The following is a 25234-nucleotide window of genomic DNA, read 5'->3' as shown; positions in this document are numbered from 1 at the left end:
AAAAGTCGTTGGAGCATTGGTTAGACCAAAAGGCATGACCAAAAACTCAAATAAACCAAAAGTCGTCTGAAAAGCTGTCTTGTAGACATCTCCTGGCGCGATTCCGATCTGATGATATCCACTCTTTAAATCGATCCTGCTAAAACAAGATTATCCCTGTAGTCAGTCTAGAATATCATCGATCCTGGGAAGCAGAAATCTGTTCTTGATGGTGATTTTGTTGAGAGTTATATAGTCAATGCACATTCTCCAAGATCCGTCTTTCTTCAAAACCAACAACACCGGAGAGCAGTAAGGTGAAGTACTCGGCTAGACAAGAACCCTTTCCAAGAGGTCTTTCACTTGGTTCATAATCTCTTCATTCTGAGCTCGGCTCACACGGTAAGGTGGCCGGTTCAATGGTGTGCTTCCAAGTGTCAGATCAAAATGTGGGAAAGAGAGAGCAAGAAAGAGAATGCAAGAGCGAGAGATGAAGTTTTTTAGAGAGGGAGATACAAGCTACACAACTTAATGTGTAAAGTGAGAGCAAATTATCGAAAACATATGCTAGTATGTAGGGAAGTCAAACATGGAACCTAGGAGATAAAGTCAAAGACAGATTCAAAGTGCATCACCTATACTAGTAGACATGTAAAGTGGAAGCTCAGGCTAGGATTCTACCAGATGGTAGAGTAAAAGGATTCTACCAGATGTGAACTCACCTTTTGGAGAGGAAGTGTGTTACATTTTCATAGCCAAGGAAGTAGAGGAAGATGGCATAAGGACGGTCTTACCAAAAATGGCAATGTCTAGAACCTATACAAGTGGAGCTTATTGACCATAAAAAAGATGCTAACTAAAAACTTAACTGATGACATTGTATTGAAAACTAACTGTACTGCATTTTGTTCTGTAGAGTCATTTACCGCCATCCAATCTCCATCTTTTGAATGGAGAAAATTTTGAAATGTGGCCACGTTGTCCACATCAATAGCAACCTAGTTTTCCAACTTGAGTTTCTAGAGCTGTGTATCCCGTTTCTCTTGTGGCTTCTTGTATTCTTGAAAAATAATAGCTACCAAACTAATCAAACTTTAGATCAATGCTTATCAGTTCCAAAATCCTTACTAGCTCTACATTTCTCTGCTCCAAGTTTCCGAGTTTGTGTGTGGCTGAGACAAGCGAGCTGTGTGCGAATTAGACAAGTGATTATACTTGCACAACAAGTTTTTGATGGTGGAAAAGTGCAAGGAGAGCATGTGGTGAGGTGCTGGCAGTATGAACACAACGTTTATAGAGTTTCGCTCACAATCTCTCGCAGTGTTAAGAAGCTGCTAGCGATCTTACGCCTCAAAGAGAGATCAAAACATCTCTCTCTCTCTCTCTCTCTCTCTCTCTCTCTCTCTCTCTCTCTCTCTCTCTCTCATTCATCTTGGATAAACAAATTATCATATATCTTCAAGTCTCTTAAGATTGTTTGTATAAACCTTCAAAATCATTAATCAAAGCAAGAAAAGTCAGAAAAAAAAAAGGGGGGGGGGGGGGGGGGGGGGGGGGGGGGGGGGGGGTTCTTTCAAAATTACCTATAGGATGCATGTACAATAGGTATTTATAAAATCCCTCGATACACTTTGCCATAAATAGAATGACAGCCTTCTTCCTCATAAATTAACTGTTTTTCGAATTTTGATTTCTTAACTCCTCTTGTACATGTAATTCTATAACTCTTTGAAATGTAAAAACCCCCTTTGGATGAACTCACGTGCTACACTTACATAAGCTAGAGCTTGGAACATGTTTAGTGAACATACTTGTATGTTCCTTGTCAAATTGTGACTCACTAACTCTATTGCCCTACCAAGAAGATCAATTCATATATCAATCTTCTTCTTGAAATTCCAGCTGCTCTGTGTGCTCACACACATTGACTATGAAAACATGGTAATAATTTCTACTTCAGAATGCTATGGTGAACAACATGTTAAGTAAACACCCCCCCTCCCCCCTCCCCCCCCCCCCAAAAAAAAAAAAAAAACACAAACCCAAAAATTGTGATCAATCTACAAAGGGGTGTTCATGCATCGAACGTGTTGTGATTGTATGTGGTGGCAAATTGACATTGGCATTCTAGTATGTGTATATAGTGGGATCTCTCTCTCTCTCTCTCTCTCTCTCTCTCTCTCTCTCTCTCAATTGGCACATTCTCAAAACACTTAGCTCACTATGCCTTCTTGATAAGTACAAGTATAATCTTTCTTATGTAGTTGAATGACTCACTCGCTTGTAACCAGTCCCTCAAACTTCTTTTGAGTGTCAAATGGAATCTTTCTCAATCAATTCACGGGATATTTGAGAGCATACAAGTTAAAGAATATATAGGCATCAATCTATCAAAACAATGCAACCCTCAAACCATAAGCAAATATGCAATGTGCAAGAATTGAATACCTCTTGATGGGGAAATACAATACCATGGTGGTCTAAGAATATTTGCAAACATTGTGTAAACCATAACATGGTAAAAGATTCTCCTTTCGAACAGTTGTGATGAGCAAGAGCTCCCATTCATGTCTACTAAGTGATGTGCCCTAAGGATTGTGATCGATCTATAAAGAATATTGCACTTATTTTCCACGAAGATTAGACCTCATCCAAAGTTTTCCTTCAGTCTTAACCATTTGGGGGTTACTAGAAGAGACACACACAAGCAACACATTGGTCAATATGTATGTCCATTGTGGTGAACTTGGTACACCACAAAAAATAATTAACAAGTTGTTCAAACAACAAGGAGGTAGCAAGTGGATCACATCAAGTGACCCATAGCCAGACCCAAGTAGCCAAAAAACCCTGTTAATTTGGATTTTTATAATCTAGAGGAACTTTGTTCAATCTCTTCCCTGTTATTGTCAAAGTTTCTTACCTCTCTAGCCAATCTTGGCGGAGTAGCTAGTGCCCCAGGGGTTCATCATAGGGAGTGAGGGGTGTTTTGTGGTTGTGTTCGGCCTTTGTGAGGTAGTAATCTTATTTTTGGCATGTTCCTGCCATTGTCTTGCCTACCTTGTACTGTTGGTAGTGTCATACAATGTGCCTCTTGGTGTTCCCAAGTCCTGAGTAATTTTTACAAATTGCCAATACCAATGGTCTTCACCTACGGCCAATTTAAAGATTTTTAGCAGTTTTTTCCCACCACCCTCTATGTATGGATAGTGAGGGTTTTTATAGAGGTGGTAGGGCAATCTAACCTTCTCATCATGTATAGGAGGTTCACACCTCTGGTCATTGTATTCGTGCATTAAAAGCTTGGTAGCGTTTTGGCAATATTTTGAGCTCTCAAGCGAGGTCTCTCTCTGCAACATTTCCGTGTACAATCTCTCTCCATCATTTTCTTTCTCTAGTGTTTTTCCCATGACTGTTCGTGCAAACCTTCAAATAATTCATCATAGAAGCAAGCAAGCTTTGAAACCCTTCAAAGTAATCTAGAATAAATCTTGAAACCCCTGTCAGATTAAACCTTGCCTAACTACATATGTAAACTCACCATCTCTATTCCATGTCTTCCCAAGTAGATTAATCATATTCTTGAAATGCCAATTGACATTATTCTAAAACCACTCCAATCATTGTACCGTCTCAAAAACATTCGGATGATACAATCGTTCTAGTAATGTTGCGTGTCTCGTGTTTGCTCCAACCTTGCCAAGTAGTGTACACTCTCAATAACTTCTCATAGAAGCCAATTGAGAACATTGTGAATTGACGCAAGGGACATTTGTAAAAATACAAGGTGAAGCATATATAACCATTAATCTATCAAACATTGTGAAAGACTCAAAAACATAGGTAAATATGCAAGAAAATCCCTTGGTGGGAAAAGACAATGCCATGCTAAGTGTACATCAACTAGCAAAATATGGTAATAAATGCTTCTTAATAGTGTTGTGAACAAGAGCTTTCATTCAGGCTCCATTCATGTATATAAGTACCATGCCCCTAAGCATTGTGATCAATCTACAAAGGGGTTTCAACGAATTGAACGTTTTTCAAAGAATATGAGATTCTCATAAGCCACACTCTTTCTAAATAGACTTTCATGGGAGTCATCTCATAGTGCATAGGCCAAGCTAATCTTTGTAGTAGAGAGTTTCTTGATATAATAGTGAGGAAATTTGTATAGGCCAAGCTAATCTTTGTAGAGAGTTTCTTGATATAATAGTGAGGAACTTTGTTCACGCAATCAAGAAATCATTCTCAATCTATAGTGAGGGCGGGTTGCACTACCCCTACTTGGTGCATGCAGTATCTTGGCCATCTAGGCCTACTCATCGGAATCCATAAGCATTATGACCGTTTGGCATTAATAATCCATGAATGAATTTTTGTGCCCACTTTCCCCTCCAATGACAGTTGAAAACGCTTTCAAAGGCTTTCAGTGCCTATTCTAATGCCTTTTTGGTTTCGTAAAACATTTAGTGTCATTAGTAGCATGAGAGTTAGCATGGGAAGAGTTTCTAATGAAAATAACGCAAGAAGAACTAGAGATGTCAAAGCTAGGCTTCTCACAAGCATGCCATAATTGACTTGGCTTGGCTTGAAGCTCAAGTGATAGGCCACCTACAAGAAGGAGAGTGAGGCTATTGACCTTCACCAAAAATGGTTGTGGCCAGCACCAGAGGTGTCCAAAGTTTGTGTTGAATTGATCAATGTCCTCCCCTTTTCCTCTTAAATCATACATCTTGATTTCAAACTCTCATCAAAAAGGACCCCATCATGAACTTCACAAGCTCCACCATCAGCAACATCTTGGCCAACACCACCAACTTCACCCTAAGTTCTTAGTTAGATTCATGTGCCACCTTGTAACACATATTGTTGTGGGTAATTGACATTGGTCCTCATTAGGAAAGAAATGGACTCAATTTTGGGTCTTTTAGCTCTAGTGAGAGATTGCTCCTCTTTTTTTCTCATTTTGAAAATGTCCATAACCATTTTGGTGAAATTGTCATTGTCACCAAAAAAGTAAGGCGCTTGATAGTGACATCTTGCACAAGCATCGAGCGTCTTTTTATGACTTGTTTGTTGCTATCCTATAGAGTAAGGTACTTGTACATGTGCATCTCGCACAAGCATCAATCACCTTTTTATGAGTTACTCGTAATTCAAATTTGAATGGATCGTACTTGATAGCCATTGATAGGTACTATTTAAGACTATGAAAGGGTCATAACCAAATTTGTGTGTATTTTACCATTATGAGAAATTTGGACTTGATTTTGGGTTTTGTAAGAAACGCCAAGGGAAAAGGTAGAAAAGAAGATTGATTTTGCGAACAACAAAAGCACTATGGGGCCACCATGTCATGGGGAAAGGGATGAGGATATTGTGGATTTCTACCATGCCATCGGTCTCTCTCTCTCTCTCTCTCTCTCTCTCTCTCTCTCTCATAACAGGTCTTGAAGGTCTCTTGGGATAGAATCCTACGACGTTAAAATTCTCTTCTTCTTCTCCTCCTCCTCCTCCTCTCTCTCTCTCTCTCTCTCTCTCTCTCTCACAATGCGCACATGACGTGCGTTCGTTCGTTTTCCAATGTAAAAGGTCCTAAGGCCCACCATTTTTTTTGGCGTTTAATGAGCCACCGTCTTCCGCTTCGAGCAACGAAGCCCTTTCTCACACACATATGTCCTCAGAGCGCCCTCTCTCTCTCTCTCTCTCCCCCAACACCCCCCCCCCCCCCCGCAATGGGTCTCTGCAGAGGGAGGTGAGCACCAAAGCTGGAAGCTCACAAAGGCGTGGACACTGGATTTGACCCTTGGTTTATTTTATCATCACTCAAGTTAGTAGTAGTCTGACTGTGTAGCACCGTTTTTGGAAAGTTCTTGTTTGGAGGGAGATTCCACTTAATAGATCTAAATTCATCGGGTAAGAGCACATTGCAGCTGCAGTTCTTTGAACATTCAACTCTCTCTCTTTCTCTCACACACACAACTTCAATCCCAACCCTTCCTCTCCTGCTCATTGCCAAGCTCATCCTCTCCTGCTCATCGTCATCCTCTCCTCTACAACATTCGAAGTTGTAGAGGCTTTACGTGGTGGAATGGCGAGTTGAGATGTTACTCAAGTGGACGGGGGCTCTTGCATGCGAAGGCTTTACATGGTAGAGGAGCGCAAGACAATGGGAAGCCGAGCACGAGCAGGTGGCGTTTAGTCCTGGGTGGGCTTTGAGAAGGAAACAAGGGGTAGGGCCTCAGACAATCTTTTCATTAATAGATTCTTTTATAAGAAGATCCTGTATCTCTGTTCAATGCTGAAAAAAGCTTTTCCAATGGCATCTGTATGCGTATTTTGCACACATTTTGCAAAAGAGTTATTAAGGCAAATCACGGAAGATGCGCATTTGCGATTGAATAGCAGGATGGGCGTGGCTTGGGCAGGTGGCGTGCAAGCAACACTGTAGATAAGGCCAGGAGGGGATGCGAGTTCAAAGACACGACAGCTCAGGAGTGCATAGGCGTGAAAACGAGCAGGTGCAAACTGGCGCATGTTCGCAAGAGAGGAGAAGAGATATGTCTTTTTCTTTGTTTTGAGATGGTGATTGCCCCCATCAGCGAGAGCAAGCTGATTCGATGGTTAGCGCTTATGTCTCCAGTTCCGACCCGACCGCAAGAGTTCAAATCCGCTTACATCATTGGCGATTCTTGCTTGATTTGAGGTGATTGATTTGGGAAATCTGCAAAGAGAAAAGGTTGGGAACTGGAGGAATCTCGGTAATGATTGTTAGCGTCCTTGCACTTGACACAAGTCACCTACTCACCATGCCATACAAAATCAGATTCGTCACAAGCTCATGGCAATGCAATGGTCTTACAAACAAAGCATAAATCAAGGTTTACATGGAATCACTCCAATGAGACAGCATTGGCTTAAAACTGGATTTACTTTTCTATATTGTTGTATTTGGTACATAATGACCATTGATCTTTCATAATTACAATTGTCGAATTAAATAGATTGCATGTGATCTCAGCTTTTGGTAAATACACTATAAGAGAAGGGAAGCCTGCTGCATTTATACAGCATCACTTGGAAAATAATATGTTTGCAGGCTCCCTCCCCTAACAAGATTCTTCTCAAAAACTTGTGTTTAATGTGATATTTTTGCATCCTAGAGTAAAGACTCTTGTGGTTAGTAGGCAAGCTGCTTGTACCCCTTTTGCAGAGAAGCTGGCTTCTATCAAAACAGAGAACCGATGGCACCTTTTTTCCTTTGAGATGTGCAGCTGTGAAGTAGCAATGCATTTCCGTGACTCGACATTCCCTCAAGCAAAAACAATCAGCGCCATCCCTCCAATCATGAGAAGGATGAACGGCAACCTTCTAAGTATTTTTTCCTGCATGTGATACAAATGTGTCAACCAAGTTACATATCAAGTTATATGCAAAACATCAAAAACAGGTATATGAGATTGCACGCCCTTTGTCCTTTCCAATTCATAAATGTATCATTCTCTTGAAGACTTTCCCTATTTGCATTTGCCATCCCTATTTCGCCCATTTACTTTTTTTATTTTTTATTTTTGAAAGCTTTTCTACAAAAGACGCCATAAGAAAATCAGCACATTTGCGAGAGAGATACTAATTTTGAGAAAGTTCAAGCAAGGCTTCCATAGCCAAAGTTACGACTGGTTCTCTCTGTAATGCTTAGTTTCATCCTTGTCTTGAGCTAGTTTTTGAAAAGGTGTTTTCAATAATGACAAGATGTGGGGGGTAAAAAGAGACGATCTAATTGTGTCGCAAATTTTAACGCCCTCGACTGATCCAGTAGCATAGAGAACAGTACTTCTATTACAATGTTCCATCATCTTCATCAAAGTCATTAGTCCTTTCTATCACCTGCTAAAGTGTAGAATTGAGAAGTTGCTTATGATAGGGCATTTTCATCAACATTATTCCAGCATGGGATGACAAGCATTAGACATCGTTATATTCGAAAGAAAATTAACTCACAACTCGATTCTACTATGTAAACCGTGTTTCTGATAATCAAAAGCTTCAAAACTTTCATACCTTGAAAAACAGCCTTCCAATAAATACTGTAATCAGCACGTTGCTCCTCTTTGCCTGAAAATTAGAAGTCATAGCTGTAAGCTTACGAAGAGGATAGAATCATCGGATTAACATTTGCGATGTGGGCTTGTTATTTAGGTGTTGTTATTGCCAAAATATTTTGCGAGTTACTTTTATCTGCTTTTCACTTTCCTGCCAAGAGTTGCATTCCTCATCGTCCTCCTATGTTCTTCCGATCCCTCGTACCTCTAATGCAACACCCTTAGTCCTTCTTAGGCAGCAACCCTTGACTGCATCCCTCATCTTCCTCCTATATTCTTTCCATTCCTCACATGACCTCTTATGCAAGAACATTTGATACTAATGCAACAACTCATGAGTACTTTCAAAAACCTTTTTCCTATGGAGTGCTTCTTTCCCCTATGATTTGAAGTGCTTCTTTCCCCTATGGTTTGTTCTTGTTATATCTCAATGATTTTTTCTATACCAGTTTTTGTGTTGCCTACGGGCTGATGGAATGCCTACGGGCTTGTAACTTGGTTATTTAATACAAAAGGGGCAAGTCCTCCTTTTTTTTTTTTTGGGGGGGGGGGGGGGAAGAGAGAGAGAGAGAGAGAGAATGAATGAAATGTTATTTTAAACATCTTCAAAAGGCCAACGTGACCTATGAGACCAAGCTGATACAATCTTGGTGGATCTAATAAAATGAAGTAGAGTAAAAACTAAAATGATCATCATCATCAATGTCCGAGGATACTCGGCGTCGAGCGCTATCCGAGAATGTATTGCATCACTGAAGAGCATTGTCAATGTCCGCCTCTATAAATAGTCATATTGAACATCTCCCACGTCGTGCTAGAGTAGTCCTGATCCTCTGATGAAGCCTCCATCGCTGTCGTGGTGACCCTTGTAGACATGGGTGTCTAGCTCTCCCAAGCTCAATGGCTTTGTGAGTTAATATACCTTTGGTATGGGTGGGCTCTGAAGTCTGCTGTGAAGCTTGCTCATCTGACTGCCGAGTCTTTGCTCTAAAGAAGTCAGTGATCTCCCTCTGTGAATGTCTCCCATTGTTTGTGTCACAAAATGATGACGTGGCATGACTGCCCACAGATTGACTGTACGGACAGAAGACGTGGTAGCAGGCAGTACGGATTTCCGGGATTTGTGTTGGCATGCTGACGTGGATGACAGTACAGATTTTCGCGTTTTGCACTGACAGGTACGGAAATCCGCTTTTTTGCGCTGAGAGCTTTTGCTGGAAGATTTTTGACCAATTTCTTTTGGAACAGTTTTCTTTTGAGTTTAACGCTTTTGGGCCTCTGTTTTTAGCATCCCTTGTTATGTTTTTAAGTGACCCAAGGGTCTCACTTCTCAGAGCATCTATAGACACAGAGTCTGAGAGCGAGCACCCGTGGGAGTTGTACTTTCATAAAGCATTAATATAAAAGAAATACCGAAAGGGGCGCCAGTTTTTGGGGCCAATACCTTTGGGCACGGAACTACGTCGGGCCTTCGGCATTTTTGGCTCGTCTAGAGCAAGATCTACACCAGCTATTCTTGAGTCAGGACTCGCGTGAGGCATGGCGGCTCTTTCATGAGCACTCCCCCCCCCCCTGCCATTACTTCTACAGAGGCATGGGGCCAATACGCATCATCTCTGTACACAATTCCTGAGCAGCCCTCCCTTCCCGACCCCCCCGATCCATGCCCCCACACATGTGCTTTTTTCACCGCTGAGATGGTGAGGAAGGCCATTGACAGGATGAGGACTGGGAGAGCTTATGATCATGATGGCTTAGTGGCTGAGCATTTCATGCATGCCCGAGATCTACTAGCACAACTTCTAGCAGTTATGTTTAACCATGCCATGTGTGAGGGCTTGCCTGATACTTGGAGCCTATCTACTATTGTACCTATCTTCAAGTCGGGAGACCCTATGGAGCCTGGGAATTATCGCACTATCATGATTGGACACACATTGGCACGGTTGTACGCATCTATTCTTGAGCAGCAGTTGAGTAGATGGGCAGAGAGGGAGGGCATACGCGCAACCGGGTAGGCAGGGTTCAGGAGGGGTTTTTCTACTCTTGACCATATCTTGACACTCAGAGCCATCATTGAGGAGGGCAGATCACATGGGAGACGGATCTATTGTAGCTTTGTGGATTTCCGCAAAGCATTTGACACAATACCCAAAGCTGGATTGATGCACAGATTATAGCAGATGGGAGTACCCACAAAGCTCATTTGGGGGGTCATGGCATTATACAGGTCAGTAGTGGGGCATGTACGCACCTCAGAGGGTCTATCCACACCGGTTCACTCCACTATTGGGGTGAAGCAGGGTTGCCCGCTCTCTCCTACTCTATTTGGTATGTATGTGGATGAGGTTTCTGACTACATTGAGAGAGATGGTGATAGAGGTGCACAACTGGCAGGGACATGGATTCCACTATTGTTATATGCTGATGATATTGTGTTGATCTCCGACTCTCCGGAGGGGATGCAACGTCACTTGGATGCTTTGCATAGGTTTGCCCAGGAAAGTGGTTTGTCTGTCAACCTTGGTAAAACCAAGGTCATGGTATTTAATACCACCCCACAGTGGATCAGGAGGTCAGCGCCCGCATTCACATACTGCCAGGAGACAGTGGAGTATACACCGAGTGGTTTTTAGTGGGCCAGCATTTTCACTGAGGAGGGCAGCAGAGACTAGATTGACCAGAGCCAAGGCAGCATTGGGTAGATTGGAAAGGATGTGTTCACAGGTTCAGTTTCAGGAGCCTCGGACGAAGCTCTAGCTCTTTGACACTTTGGTGGCTTCTACATTGCTTTATGGAGCGGTTTGATGCAAGCAAACCATGTGATTGCTTATGAAAGCAGAATGTTTTGAAGGCCAGACATTATCTACTCGGAACCGATTTCACGAACTTTACTGACCATCAGAGTGTGTACGGTGGGCTTACATCTTGTCACAGTTTCACTTCCAGAAAAACTTGGTGGCAGATGCATTGTCTAAGAAGCCCCTAGTCTTGGCTATTTCCGCGATTTATCATAGAAGCTTCGAGGATATGGTTGATCAATACCCGACCGATCCAGATTTTTTCGATGTTTTCACTCAAATACAAAATGGGGAGATAGTGGCAGGCTATTCCATACGAGATGGCTACTTGATGAAGAAAACAACAATGTTGTGTGTTACGAAACCATTGAGGAAAAAGGTTTTGACTGAGTGCCATTGTCCACCTTTTACGAGTCACCGCAGCATTGATACCACCTTGAAAGGTGTGGAACGTTATTTCTTTTGGCCGAGACTCAAGAAGGATGTGGACGACTTTGTTCGCAGTTGTTGAGTATGCCAGAAGGTCAAATTTGGCAGGCATAAGGCACAGGGATTACTATAGCCTTTACATTCCCACCCGCCCTTGGGAAAGTATTGCAATAGATTTCATCTTTGATCTCCCGAAGACATAAAGTGGGCACGATGGCATTTGGACTGTCATTGACAGATTTAGTAAGCAAGCTCACTTCATTCCAGTAAAGAAGACAGTTAAGCCTGATCATTTGGCGAAACTATTATACTCACAGATTTTCTGAATATATGGCATGCCTGAGTCCATTGTTTCGGACAAAGATCCCCGGTCTACTAGTTGTATTGGACTGCAATCAAGGAGAACATTGGCACGTGGTTGCAATGCTCGTCCTCGTTCCACCCGCAGACAGAAGGACAATGTGAGATAGCCAATTTATTGGTTTTGGATTGGTTGATGTCTCGTATTTCGGATCAGAAGACTTAATGGGAAAAGTATTTTCCCTTGGTGGAGTTTGCCTACAACAACACACACGGAAGGCGCCATTTGAAGTATTTGAAGGTGCTCAGAAGGTTCCTAAATTTCTAAGCACCAAAGACAAGATTTGTTTGAGGCAGATTCTTTTGACAATGACCATATCAACAAGAAAACCAAGAAGTTCAAGGAAGGGAGTCAGGCCACGACACCCATCGAGCCCTTGAGTTTGTACAATAGTTTGACGTCACCTTCTCTGGAGAGCGGTTCTCAAAACATTCCAAGGAGTGAAAGGCGGCATCTTACTTGAAAGGAACAGTACAAGCATGGTGATCTACTCTGTTGTGACGCAGAGAAACACATGCGATGTGGTTTTTTTTATAAAAATCCACGTCAACTTTGGATATTAGGTCAATATGCAAGAGATTTCATCACGACTTGGCATCACTTGAAAATGACTGAGACAGATACATTGGATGACTACTGCTAGAGGTTTTGGAATACTTGTTTGCCAGTGTCTTCGTTTTGGAAAATTATTTTGAAAAACCAAATTGAGCGGTTTTGCTATAAAAAGCTAAAGACATTCAAGACTATGCTTTAAACCAGAAGTCTAATTCCATTCAAAGACTTATGGGACATGACTAAGCAAAGATTTGGAATGCATGCCGGCTCATTGACTTATGCGACGAGCAAGATAGTATCCAACTCAAAAAGGCAAAAGTCTGCCAGTAAAGAGAATGAATCAAGGGAACCAGATGACAATTCATCACCAGATTCTGGAGAATCAGAGGGTTCCGACGAACTAAGGGAACGAGATGCAAGTTTATCAAAGGATTCCAGAGAAAGAGAAATCAAATGATAAAGTGTCTTAGGGTTCCTGTAATGTGCGTAGTTCACTTGCCCCATGTGGACACGTTTCTGCCATGGTTTAGCATCAGTCATAGCCTAGCTTAGGACTGAGCCTGGCACTTTGTGAGCCTCTAGCAGGACGTGCATGCCCACGCCGGTCACAGTTGCATACCCTCTCTTGCACAGTCAGTTAGCATGAGCATTTTTCAGAGCATTGAACCCTTTTTGCCAAAGTACACATTTTTCACTTATTTATTAATAAGTGACTTTTGTTGGAAAAGTAGGTAGGGCAAATTGCTAAAGAGCTATAAAAGAAACCATTGGGCACTCAATAGAAGCAGAAGAAGCAGGACACAAAAGGGCAAGCACCCGCAGCGGAGCAAGCACCCACAGGTTCCAGCGTTTTCTCAAGATCAGCCCGGCGTTTTCAACCTCAAGCAATCAGCATTTTCAGCCACTACCACCAGCGTTTTCAGTTTCCAGCCTTAGCCTCGCGAGAACCCGCATCCTCTGGTTGCAGATCCTTGCCACAATCCCCATCTAGTACCAGATCAGCCAAGCGTTTTCAAAATTCAGCAGATCAGCCAGCGATTTCAGATTTCAGCCAGATCAGCCAGCGTTTTTGCATTTCAGTCCTAGCCCGACGAGGCGGTTGCAGATCCAGGCCGCAGCATCGCCGCATTAGCAAATCCCCAGCAGTGTATCTAGCGTTTTCAGTTTTCAGCCTCGACACCATCGTCGCCATCGTTATTGCAGATCCCTATCTTGACGACGACACCTTCGTCATCGTTATCGCAAATCCTTGTCTTGACGACGACACCTTTGTCATCGTCATCGCAGTCCCAGACTTGACGACGACACCATCGTCGTCATCGTCACAGTCACTATCGTCGACATCCTCGTCGTCGACATAGACTAGCAGTACCTGTCATCGACATAGACTAGCAGTATCTATCGTCGACATCACCGTCTTCGACATAGACCCCTTCAGTACCTCAGTAGCAACAGTAGCATCAATACCCATTAGCATCACCATCATTGTAATAGCATTGTGCAAGAATAAAGAAAGTACTTGCTCTGGCAACAGAGCAAGGGGGTCCTTGAGGATTGGGACCCGACATCCTCGTGTCGTCTCTTTTCTCTCTCTCGTCTCTCTCTTTCTTTCAGTTCAGTTCAATTCTTTCAAGTGAAGTAAAGTGTCCCTTGTGTTTGTGTGTGGAGTACTAGATCCGAGAAAATCCTTATTCTCCTCCGCTGCACCTGACAGTTTCGATGATTGACTCTGACGTGCCAATGGACAGGGAAAGCAAAAGACGCTACCCGCAAGTCCCAGGGCACAAGGAAAGAAAGGAAAAAGGGAATCAGCTGGTAGATCATAACATTTCCCCAAGCCAGGATAAGATTTTTGAAGCCGACTAGTACACGAGGAACTTAGACATTGCTTTTTCCAAGGTCCGCAAGGCTTTAGAGGAATCTCAAGAACGACATAAGAAGGCAGCAGATCGACATTGACGAGACTTGAAATTAAAGGAAGACGATTGGGTGCTCTTACGTTTTGAGAGGCACGCCTAAGGAAACGAAAGGGAAAGGAGAGGCTTTTTCCAAACCTTAGCATGAGGTATTATGGCCCTTTCTAGATTAAAGAAAAGATAAATGATGTCTCCTTTCGACTCACAATGCATTCCATGTGAGTCTCTTAAAACCTTTTAAAGGTGAGGTGCCAGTTGATGGGGAGCCTGACGAGCAACCCGAAGTGGAAGAGAGGAGAACTCGTTCCTGAATAGATTTTGGCACACAAGAAAAGAAAGATGAAAGGTAGGCGGTTCTTGGTTAAATTCAAGAACTACCCGGCATTAGATGCAAACTTTACCTTGAAGCATACGATTTAGCATCGTCTACTCCGATAGAACCCTGAACTCAACAAGGTTAAATCTGGTGCAGCAGACTTGCACAAAAGGGGAGTCACTCCGCTCCTTTGTCAACAGATTACCTCGAGTGAATAAGTCACCGATGTCCCCTTCGGATTTCAGGGATACTGATGGGCTGACAGTAATCTGTTGAATGACTTTATGAACGGGAATTCTTGAAATTGAATATGATTGATTTGTACTCATCTTACTTGTTTGAGTGCAGGAACTCAAAAACGAAATGACTGCAGCATTTCAGTCTCATAAATCTCTATAGACATGATCGCAATAAGGATTAGTTAATCGGGCATCGATGAGGTTTGGGATGGATCTAGATGCGATTACTAAATACATTGTTGGCAGTCATCGTTTGAGATTTGAAATGAATTTTTTCTGTGATTGATTTGTCATATGATGTCCTGTGATGTCCTATGATGTGACTGTCGTCTTTGTTTAAGCGCTAGATGTGTCGTCTCTAGTGCTTCGGTACTTAGAGTCAATCTCTGCTGAAATGGTTTATGGCCTCTGTCTGTTTTGAAGGCGTAATCAAGGGCGATTACAATTCTTTCAACAAGGGGGTATGTCACAAAATGATGATGTGGCATGATTACCTGCGGACTGATTGTACGGCCAGATGACGTGGCAACAAGCAGTACGGATTTCCGAGATTTGCGTTGCCATGCTGAAATGGCAGACAATACGGATTTTTGCGTTTTGCGCTGACAGGTACTGACGTGGCAGACTGTACGAAAATCCGCTTTTTGCACTGAGAGATTTTCTTGGTAGATTTTTGACCAATTTCTTTTGGAATAGTTTGCTTTTGAATTTAACGCTTTTGGGGCTCTGTTTTTAGCATCCCTTGTAATGTTTATAAGTGACCCAAGGGTCTCACTTCTCAGAGCATCTGGACTCAGAGTCTAAGAGCGAGCACCCGCGGGAGTTGTACTTTAATCAAGCATTAATATAAAAGAAATACCGAAAGGGGCGCCAGTCTTTGGGGCCAATACCTCTGGGCACAAAACTACGCCAGATCGTGTCGACACTCTCTCTCTCTCTCTCTCTCCATTAAAGTTCAATGATTATGAAGTTTCTGTTTGTGTGTTGCTATTGATTTCTCGCTTGGAGTGTCCAAGTCGGTTACAGTTTGATCTCCTCAAGAGACTCTCCCTGTGTTTGCGCAGCTCTAGCAAAAACAACCCGAGGCATCTCTGATCCTGATATCTCATGACTCTAGCTAGTGGTCCAAAGCCCTTTTTGGATAGATTGTGAAAGCGGCCTCGTATCTCATAGTATACCAGACAATGACATATGTGACGTAACTCTTTCTCTAACTGTATATAACACGATTGGCAAATCCTGGCCTCTGCCGATACTTTCTCAAATCTGCCAGTCGCAATCTCCAATTGATGCAATGATATACGCATCTGACCAATAGCACATCATATCCCATGGGATAAATGAGTGTCTTATAGGCAGGTTTGATCACATATCCATCCTCTATGAGCTAGAGAAGATGTTAATTATAGAAAGCCGTCTTTGTGCCAAGCTCTCGTCTCGGCTCTATCCATGTCCTCTTGGTGTATAGCTCTATCCATGTCCTCTTGGTGTATAGCTAATCAAATCTTGTCTGATGAAGTGCGTAATCTTGGTCCATGTGAGGGACAAGGAGGGTGCATCCAACGAGCACTGGTAAGGGGGAAGTCTGTCCATCCTAAAACCATCTAGTTGAAACCATGATGTCATTTGTGCATACCAACAAGATGTGTCTCCCTGTGAGGCCAGCTGTCGAGAAGACTCCAAGGCTAGGCAAGCATATCTATCTTTAGGGAGATCCTTGATACAAAGAGACAGATTAGGTAAGCGCCTCTATGACTAGCGGGGGAGCAGCAAGCTCTGCACGAATAATCTCCTGCAGTGCAAAGGCCTTGGCCCTAATAATCCGGGAAATCATAGAGACCAAAGGCCTCTCCATCCATCAGTGCTACCAGCTCCGCTATGATGGTCTACTGATGGTCCCCATATCTGCACCCCATAAAGCATAGTTGAGGTAACAAAAGTGTCAAAAAGCCAAAGCTTTGTTCGAGGTTCCCGAAACTAAATCTGCAAACACATCCGCTTCTATGTCTTGTAACCTGCATATGTGAGAATTTGTGTTGCATTGTGATGTGCCAACCATTGAATATTCCTTATTGGACAAGATACTTCTGGGAAACCAACGACCCAGAATATCAAAAGTTCTGATCTGGAATGAGACTCCTTGTTGGATGAGATAGTTCTGGGAAACCAACTACCCAAGATATCAAGAGCTCTAATCTGGAATGAGACTCCTTATTGGATGAGATTCTTCTGGGAAGCCAACGACCCAAGATATCAAGAGATCCGATTTGGAATGAGAAAACTGATTGTCCCTCGGATTGTCCCTTGGAAATTTTTAAGCTAGTTTGAGTTGTTTTGCAGATATGTTGTAATCACAGACGATTACTTTCTTTCAAGAAGGGGGGATGTCACAAACTACTGATGTGTCAAGCCACTGAAGAACGGAGCCAGCCTACAGATCCCGACTGAGAAGCCTAAACCCTAGAAGCAACTGAAGAAGCTTCACCAACTTGCAAAGTTTGGCCGGGTGGCCTATTTGTAAAGAAGAGTTCCCACCAACTTATGTGACCCCATCCGATGGGGCCCAAGGGACCTAAAGCCCTTAAAATAAAACGGTACCACACACACACTCAATCTCTTGCGAAAAAGGTGATGACGTGGTAGTTTTACGAACGCCCGTGATTTACGTTGATGACATGGCAAGCTGTACAGACTTCTGCGAATTGCGCTCGCAGGTGCTGATGTGGCAGTTGTACGGAATTCCTTGTTTTGCGCTGGTAGCTTTTGGGAAAGATGTTTTTGGACCAGATGCTTTTGAGTTTGAAGCTTTTCATCTGACTGCTTTGCATAGGCCAAGGGCCTTTAAATATGTGCCATGGGCTCAGTCTTTGGCACGCTCTCACGTGGAGGTGCAAAATCTGGAGTACCGGCGTTGTACTAAGTTCGAGCAATATAAAGAAATACCAAAAGGGGCACCAAGGTTTTAGATAAGTGCTCTCTTGGGTTGGCATTCCTCCACTCCTCGTCTCATGTGTCCTGCATCTCTTTCAGTTCAGTTGTTATTGAAGTGCTAAAAGTCTGCAATCTGTTCTTTTCCGTTGGCACGTGGTGCCCGTCTTGTGACAGTGGTGTTGAACACCATAACTTTGGTCTTGCCAAGGTTCACCGTCAAGCCACTATCATTAGCAAAAGTGTGCAATGCATCCAAGTGTCGTTGTATCACCTCTGGCGAATGAGAGATCAACACAATATCATATGCATACATGTCACGTGCACACTCCACTTGCACCATGTGGACAAGCTCTACTGCTGCAATCTAGCGTCATTCTTAGTTAGCTTAGGAACTAGCCTGGCTTTTTGTGAGCCTCTAGAAGGACGCACACGATCAGGCAGGTCATAGTTGCATACCCTCACTTGCACAGTTAAGTCATTTGAGCATGTAGGCATATGAACAATCACTTAAGTCATTTTTTAATAAGTGACTTCGACATGACATTTATTAAAAGCAAGTAGGGCAAATGGCTAAAAGACCTATAAAAGAAGCTCTTTGGGTACTACAAAAGGCAAAAGAGGCAGAGGAAGAAGCAATACCCATAGCAACACCTCTTCTCAGCAGTGCCCAACAGATGTAGTGTTTGTCAGCCATCAACCTCGGCGTTTTCAACCATCCGCATCAACATTTTCAGCTTAGAGTCCTAGCCTCGTCACGGTCACAGTCCTTGCCGCAACATCACCAACGTTTTTAGTTTCAGACCATCGTCGTCCCCGGCAATAGCAAATCAGCCTACAACCTCGTCGTCACCGTCGTCGCAGTACCAAGCGTCTCCAGCAGTATCCATTAGTACCTCAACAGCACCGCAATATAAGAGCCCCTCATTGTCATCATCGACGCAGTATCCCAACATCTAGCACCCCTTGCGTATTGGCTTGGCTCCTGCCTAGCTCAATGTGGGGCTCATCAGGACCTCCGTGTCCTTAGCACCCAAGTACCTTCAGTACCCAAAGTACGTCGTGGAACCAAGTACCAAGTACCAAGAACCCGAAGTACCAAGCACCAAGGACCTACAGTACCAAATACCAAGTACCAAGAACCCGAAGTGCCAAGCACCAAGTACCCACAGTACCCTTCAGTATCTCAGTAGTACCAAGCATCTGCATCAAGTACCCATTAGCATCTCATCATTTAGCATCATTGTATCAGCATTTGTGCAAGAAATAAAGAAAATACTTGAACTGGCAACAGAGCAAGGGGGCCTCGACATGCTGTGTCGTCTCTTTTTTCTCTCTCTTTGGCTATCTCTCTCATTCATTGTCAGTTTCTCTTTCAAGTGAAGTAAAGTAACCCTTGTGTTTGTGCGGAGTACTGGATCCGAGCTAGATCTTTAAACACTTCCGCTACACCTGACATTGGTATCAAAGATTTGTGCATGCTTCGGCTTCGCGAACTCAAGGGAAGAACCACCAAGAACCCAAAGAACCTCTCTTTTTTTTTTCCTCGAAGAATCTTTGTGCCCCGATTTTTGACTTATAAGCCACTGTTTTTGAACAAAGATCGACATCGGATACACGAAAATCCAGATCTTGAGTACCAAGATTTACTTGCCTTGTATGTGGATATGAAAGGAGTTGGAGAAAGGATCCCTAACCCTCTTCTGCATTCGCATTCGCATGTAGCATGTAGCATGCACCCACTTCCGTCGACAAGCAACCATTGGAAATACCTCCGAGCACCCTTACCTTTCATCTTCACCCGCAATGTTTTCACGATATGGCTATTCGAGTGGCAGTACTTGCTCGCAAGGAAGAGTCAGCATCAAGGTTGGTATTCTGCAACAGTAGTAAGGCTACCTAGTAACTCGTATGGTCGGTGTTTACATCGCAATAGTACCTACATTCACGGTACCCACCCGTTTGGAGGTGTCACAAATCAGCCCTAAGTGTGAGACACATAACATAAATCAACCCTAGAAAGTGGGGTGCCCTTCCTTTCATAATCCAAGGGATTGGACAAATGAAAAGCCAAAGGTCGGACAAGTAAAAAGCCAAGGGTCAAGGGCACCCAAAAGGCTTGACTTTTACCTATATAAAGACCTCTTGAGGGCATTTGTGGGTATCATCAATTTTTGGGCGATCTCTCTCTTTGAGCATTTCTTGAAGACGACAAAGGCTTGAGTCTTGTGAAGATCAAGAAGGCTTTGAGCAGTTGAGACAACAACTTGTATTGGCCATCTTTTGCAATATAAAAGAAATACCCTTCAGGGCCGCTCGTATTGAGGGCCAACACTTCTAGGGAAGGAATTCCACCTTCCTGTGTCTCGTGTTTCCTCTCTCTCTCTCTCTCTCTCTCTCTCTCTCTCTCTCTCTCTCTCTCTCTCTCTCTCTCTCTATCTATCTATCTATCTATCTATCTATCTATCTATCTATCTATATATATATATATATATATATATATATATATAGATAGATAGATAGATATATATATATATATATATATATATATATAATTTATTTATTTATTTATATTTTCAAGTAGAAGTGTTTGCTATTGTGATTCACCTTTTGTGCTTAACGTACATAAAGGTTTCAGTGGCATCAAAGCCCAATTAATTGTTCTTCTACGAACAATCCGATCCTTCCCACATTAGCAGAGCACAATGGTTTCAGAGTCTACCTCTCACGAAAGTGAAGAGGAGAACAACAATGAAGAAGTAGAGCTCAGGAACGACATCAAAGAGAAGGATCTTGTAGAGAATGTTTTCTCTGAGATGGATGATGAAGAAGTAGCTAAAACAGAAACCGTGCAACTCATGCAATAAATTCTTGTAGCTACTAAGGATCCACAGATTTCAAAGTTCATTCAAGTAAAGGATCTTGATACGGTGGTAAAGCAGTGGAAGGCAAACAATCCACAACATTTGGCAAGGGCGACTCAAGAAAGATTGGCTATAGCAGAACGTCGAAGACAGAAGGCCCAACAAGATGGGGTCACACAGATTTATGGGGAGACAATCCGTTTTCCTTGAAGCAGCTAATGATTGTGCTCATCTCAGGAAAGGCGAGGTTTCTATGATGCCTATTATGGAAATCTTGAAGACGAAGCAAGTGATCCTTTTGCTAGATATGAGGAATTCAAGCAACGTAATGTCTTATTATTTGATTGAGTATGATTGGATGGAATGACTGCATCATTCTATCCGTAAAGTTCGAGTTAGAGCTAGATGTGATGATTAGTATGGATGAATCTAGTGCATCAAAAGTTCCAATTTAGATGAGATAAACTAAATATGTGGTTTTAGTGCATCAAGACATCCGTCAAAGATCGATGAGATCTGGATGTGATGGCTAATATTGTTACTCCAGGATATCAAAAGTTCTAATGAGGATGAGATTGCTGGATAGAAATCTGATTAATTCTAGTGCATATGGAGTATCTGAGAGTTCAAGATTGAACTAGATAGTTATGTCTAGATACATGTGATGCATGCCATATGGTTTGTATTATTCATACATGTACATGATTGATTGACTGATAGATATTATTGTGTTACCTTGTTCTGTTTTGCAGACGTAATTGAGGACAATTACTATTTTTTCAACAGGGGGGTATGTCACAAATCAGCCCTAAAAGTGAGGCACATAACATAAATCAACCCTAGAAAGTGGGTTGCTCTTTTCTTTTTATAAGCCAAGGGATTGGACAAATAAAAAGCCAAAGGTCAGACAAATGAAAAGCCAAAAGCCAGACAAATGAGAAGCCAAACGTCGAACAAATGAAAAGCCAAAGGTCTGACAATTGAAAAGCCAAGGGTCAAGGGCACCCAAAAAGCTAAGCTTTTACCAATATAAAGCCCTCTTGAGGGCATTCGTGGGGATCATCACTTTTTGGTGATCTCTCTATTTGAGCATTTCTTGAAGACAACAAAGGCTTGAGTCTTGTGAAGATCAAGAAAACTTTGAGCAATTTTGACAACAACTTGTATTGGCTATCTTTTGCAATATAAAAGAAATACCCTTCGGGAGAGCTCGTCTTGAGGGCCAATGCTACTAGGGAAGGAATTCCGCGTTCCTATGTCTCATGTTTGCTCTCTCTCTCTCTCTCTCTCTCTCTCTCGCTTCAGCCATTACACCACACACGTTGCCCCAAACTACAAATCTCTCTTCTTCTCGGAACGAGGTAACCGAACCCATTCCTACATCCTTGAGCCCATCCCGTTGAGTGCGATCCGCACCATTGCCTCCATTCGTCTTAGCTCCCATTCTCTACGCTGCGAGACAGGACGTTGGGGCACTGGCGAGGAGTGTCATCGACTTTGCACCTTATGCCCTCGTCAAGTGCGAGAGAGTGAGTACCACACACTACTTGAGTGCTCAGCTTTTGACCACATTAGGTCCTCTTTTCCCCATATATTCAGCCATGAGCTCTCCCTACATACCTTCCTCTCCCAACCACGATGTGGACTCTCTATTGCGACGCTCATTTCAGCCATTTTTGAGCATCGAGAGTCACTTATGAACTCCACTCACACCACGTGACATGTTCATTTGGTCCCATAGGTCATATTTGACCTCCCAGGACGATAATAGAACTATCTATCTATCTATCTATCTCTCTCTCTCTCTCTCTCTCTCTCTCTCTCTCTCTCTCTCTCTCTCTTTTCAAGTAGAAGTGTTCGCTATTGTGATTCACCTTTTGTGCTTAATGTACATAAAGGTTTCAGGAGGAGTTTTCATCGGCTTATGCATCCACAAGCATCAAAAGCATTCAGCATCAAAAGCAAAGAAAGAATCCAAAGGTAGAGAAGTTCAACAGTTGTGCCTCACCCTTAATAGGGGGATCTCACGTGTGCACTACACTTGCGCCACATGGACAAGCTATTGCTACAGCCTAGCATCAGTCTTAGTTAGCTTAGGATCTAGCCTGGCTTTTTGAGCCTCTAGAAGGACGTGCATGATCAAGCAGATCATAGTTGCATACCCTCACTTGCATAGTTAAGTCACTTAAGCATATAGGCATATGAACAGTTACTTAAGTCATTTATTGATAAGTCACTTTGACATGACATTTATTAAAAGTAGGTAGGGCAAATGGCTAAAAGACCTATAAAAGAATCCCTTTGGGCGCTAGGGAAGGCAGAAGGGGCTGAGGAAGAAGCAGTACCCGTAACAGCACCTCTTCTCAACAGTACCCAACAGATCTCGCGTTTTTCAACCATCAGCATCACCGTTTTCAACATACAGCCCTAGCCTCGTCGCACTCGCAATCCTTGCCGCAACATCGCCAGCATTTTCAGTTTTCAGCGCATCACCATCCCCGACAATAGCAGATCAGCCCAAAGCCTCGTCGTCGTCGTCGTAGTACCAAGCATCTCCAGCAATACCCATTAGTACCTCATCACACCGCAGTACAAGTACACCTCGTCGTCGTCAACGCAGTACCCCAACATCTAGCACCCCTTGCGTATTGACTTGGCTCCTACCTAGCTTAGCATGTGGATCATCAAGACCTCTGTGTCCTTAGCACCCAAGTATCTTCAGTACCCAAAGTACCCCGCAGTACCAAGTACCAAGAACCCGCAGTATCAAGCACCAAGTACCCTTCAGTATCTCAATAGTACAAAGCATCGGCATCAAGTACCCATTAGCATTTCAGCATCTCATCATTTAGCATCATTGTACAGCATCTGTGCAAGATATAAAGAAAGTAATTGCTTTGGCAACAGAGCAAGGGGGCCCTTGAGGGTAGTTGGGACCCGACAATCATTGTCATCTCTCTCTTCTCTCTCTCTGCGTCTCTCTCATTCATTGTCTTCAGTTTCAGTTTCTCTTTCAAGTGAAGTAAAATAACCCTTGTGATTGTGCAGAGTACTAGATCCGAGCTAAATCCTTAAGCCCCTCCGCTGCACCTGACATTAGTATCAGAGCTCTATGCGTGCTTTAGCTTCGCGAGCTCAAGGGTCCCTACTAACTGTGCTCCTCTGACACCTCCCATCTCAATGTAATCTGAGACCTCAACTACATACAAAAGAAACAATGTAGGGGAGAGTGGCCATCCCTGTTTCACTCTAATAGTGGAGTGAATATGCTCAGACAACCCCTCGAGGGTATGAGCCTGCCCCACGATTGCCTAGTATAAAGCCATGATTCCCCAAATCAGCTCTGTGGGTACTCCCATCTCCTATAGTCTCTGCATCAGTCAAGCTTTGGGAAGCATATCAAATGCTTTGTGAAAATCCACAAAGTTAAAGTAAATCCTCCTACCACGCGGTCTTCTTTCCTCAATAACAGCTCTTAGTGTCAATATATGATAAAGAGTAGAAAAGCCCCTCTTGAAACCTGCCTCGCCTGATGCCTAAATGCCTGCTCTCTCTGCCCATCTACTCATTCGCTGCTCAAGAATGGATGCATACAACCTAGCTAGTGTGTGCCCAATCATGATAGTACGGTACTTCTCCGGTATCATGGGGTCTCCTACCTTGAAGATAGGCACATAGTAGACATGCTCCAAGTATCCGAAAAACCCTCACACATGGCTCGGTTGAACATTACTGCAAGAAGCTTTGCAAGCATATCTCTAGCATGTATAAAGTGCTCCACCATCAAATCCATCATGATTATATGCTCTCCTTGTCCTCATCCTATCAATGGATTTCTTTACCCTCTCAGCAGTAAAGAGAGTGCATGTCTGTGGCCCGTGGGCATGGCTCCGGAGGGTCAGGTAGAAACTGCTATTCTAGATCTGTGTAAAGAGATACTGTATATGCGCCCCAAATCTCGGTTAATGTGATAGCCGGTGGGTGGGGAATGCTCGTGAAAAATTTTACATGCCTCGCCTGAGTCTTGGCTCATGAATAGCTTGTAAAACTCCTCTAGTCGAGTAAGGCAAAGTAGCAAAAGGGGTGGCCCGAATTAAGAAAAATTGTTATGGTTTGTGGTCAAACCACTCAAGGAGAGCGAGAGAATTGAAACCAAGTAAAGTGCTACTCAATTTCATGCCAAAGACGAGCAAGCTTTGGGCATACTCCTCACATCACTTGATGACAACTTCATGCACTATCTATATACCTTCATAAGTTCAGAATAGTCTGAATTCACGAATTATAAGAGGGAATAAAGCACTCATAAAACTATAAAAGCAAATGACACACGAAAAGAAAAGAAAAACAAAAACAAGCAAACAAACAAACTAAATCACTTTGTTTGCTACGAAACAAAACTAGATAAAACAAAACATTATTAACTTAAAAATGTTTTTAGAAAAGGCATGTGTAAAAATAAGTTCACGCAACTTACTTGGCTTAAAACAAGTACTCAACTTTAAGCAACAAAAAAAAAGGATAAGACATCTTAAAAACTTAATCCTAGAAATCAAACTTCACAACTTATAATGGAACACATTCTTAAGTCCTCAGGTAAGCTAAATATGAAATCGAAAAATGAATACTACTACAAACCTACGAAGAGCAAAGAACCAAACTTGACAATATGTGATCTCAACTTCACTGCTTGTCCAAACAGGAAGAATAAGATTATCACCTTTATCATGCATAGCTTGGA

General features: G+C 42.8%; 1 protein-coding gene and 1 long non-coding RNA gene across 4 annotated transcripts in view; one reads left to right on the top strand and one right to left on the bottom strand.

Annotated features, from left to right (window-relative positions):
• The first annotated feature begins 5711 nt into the window (after window positions 1-5711).
• Window positions 5712-6997, top strand: LOC147450248 (uncharacterized). 2 transcript variants are annotated; one of them, XR_015189101.1, is made up of 2 exons: window positions 5712-6215; window positions 6391-6997. It is a non-coding gene; the product is annotated as an uncharacterized LOC147450248 (long non-coding RNA). The 2 variants fall into 2 exon arrangements; XR_015189102.1 differs by having other exon boundaries at window positions 6388-6997.
• LOC147450247 (uncharacterized) overlaps window positions 6895-25234 on the bottom strand; it is a 43007-nt gene continuing 24667 nt past the window's right edge. For both annotated transcript variants that reach the window (XM_086519531.1, XM_086519532.1), the window contains exons 6-7: window positions 8044-8097; window positions 6895-7367 (exon numbers count right to left, since the gene is read on the bottom strand). In XM_086519531.1, the coding sequence (XP_086375657.1) occupies window positions 7296-7367; window positions 8044-8097 (126 nt within the window). In that variant the 3' untranslated portion in view covers window positions 6895-7295. The remainder of the gene's footprint in view (window positions 7368-8043; window positions 8098-25234) is intronic.

This window comes from Adiantum capillus-veneris, chromosome 9 (assembly GCF_014529385.1).
Source record: "Adiantum capillus-veneris isolate H3 chromosome 9, ASM1452938v2, whole genome shotgun sequence".
In the NCBI taxonomy this organism is placed as follows: domain Eukaryota; kingdom Viridiplantae; phylum Streptophyta; class Polypodiopsida; order Polypodiales; family Pteridaceae; genus Adiantum; species Adiantum capillus-veneris.
The sequence above is the reverse complement of the archived record's forward strand: the minus strand, read 5'-3'. Positions and strand labels throughout refer to the sequence as shown.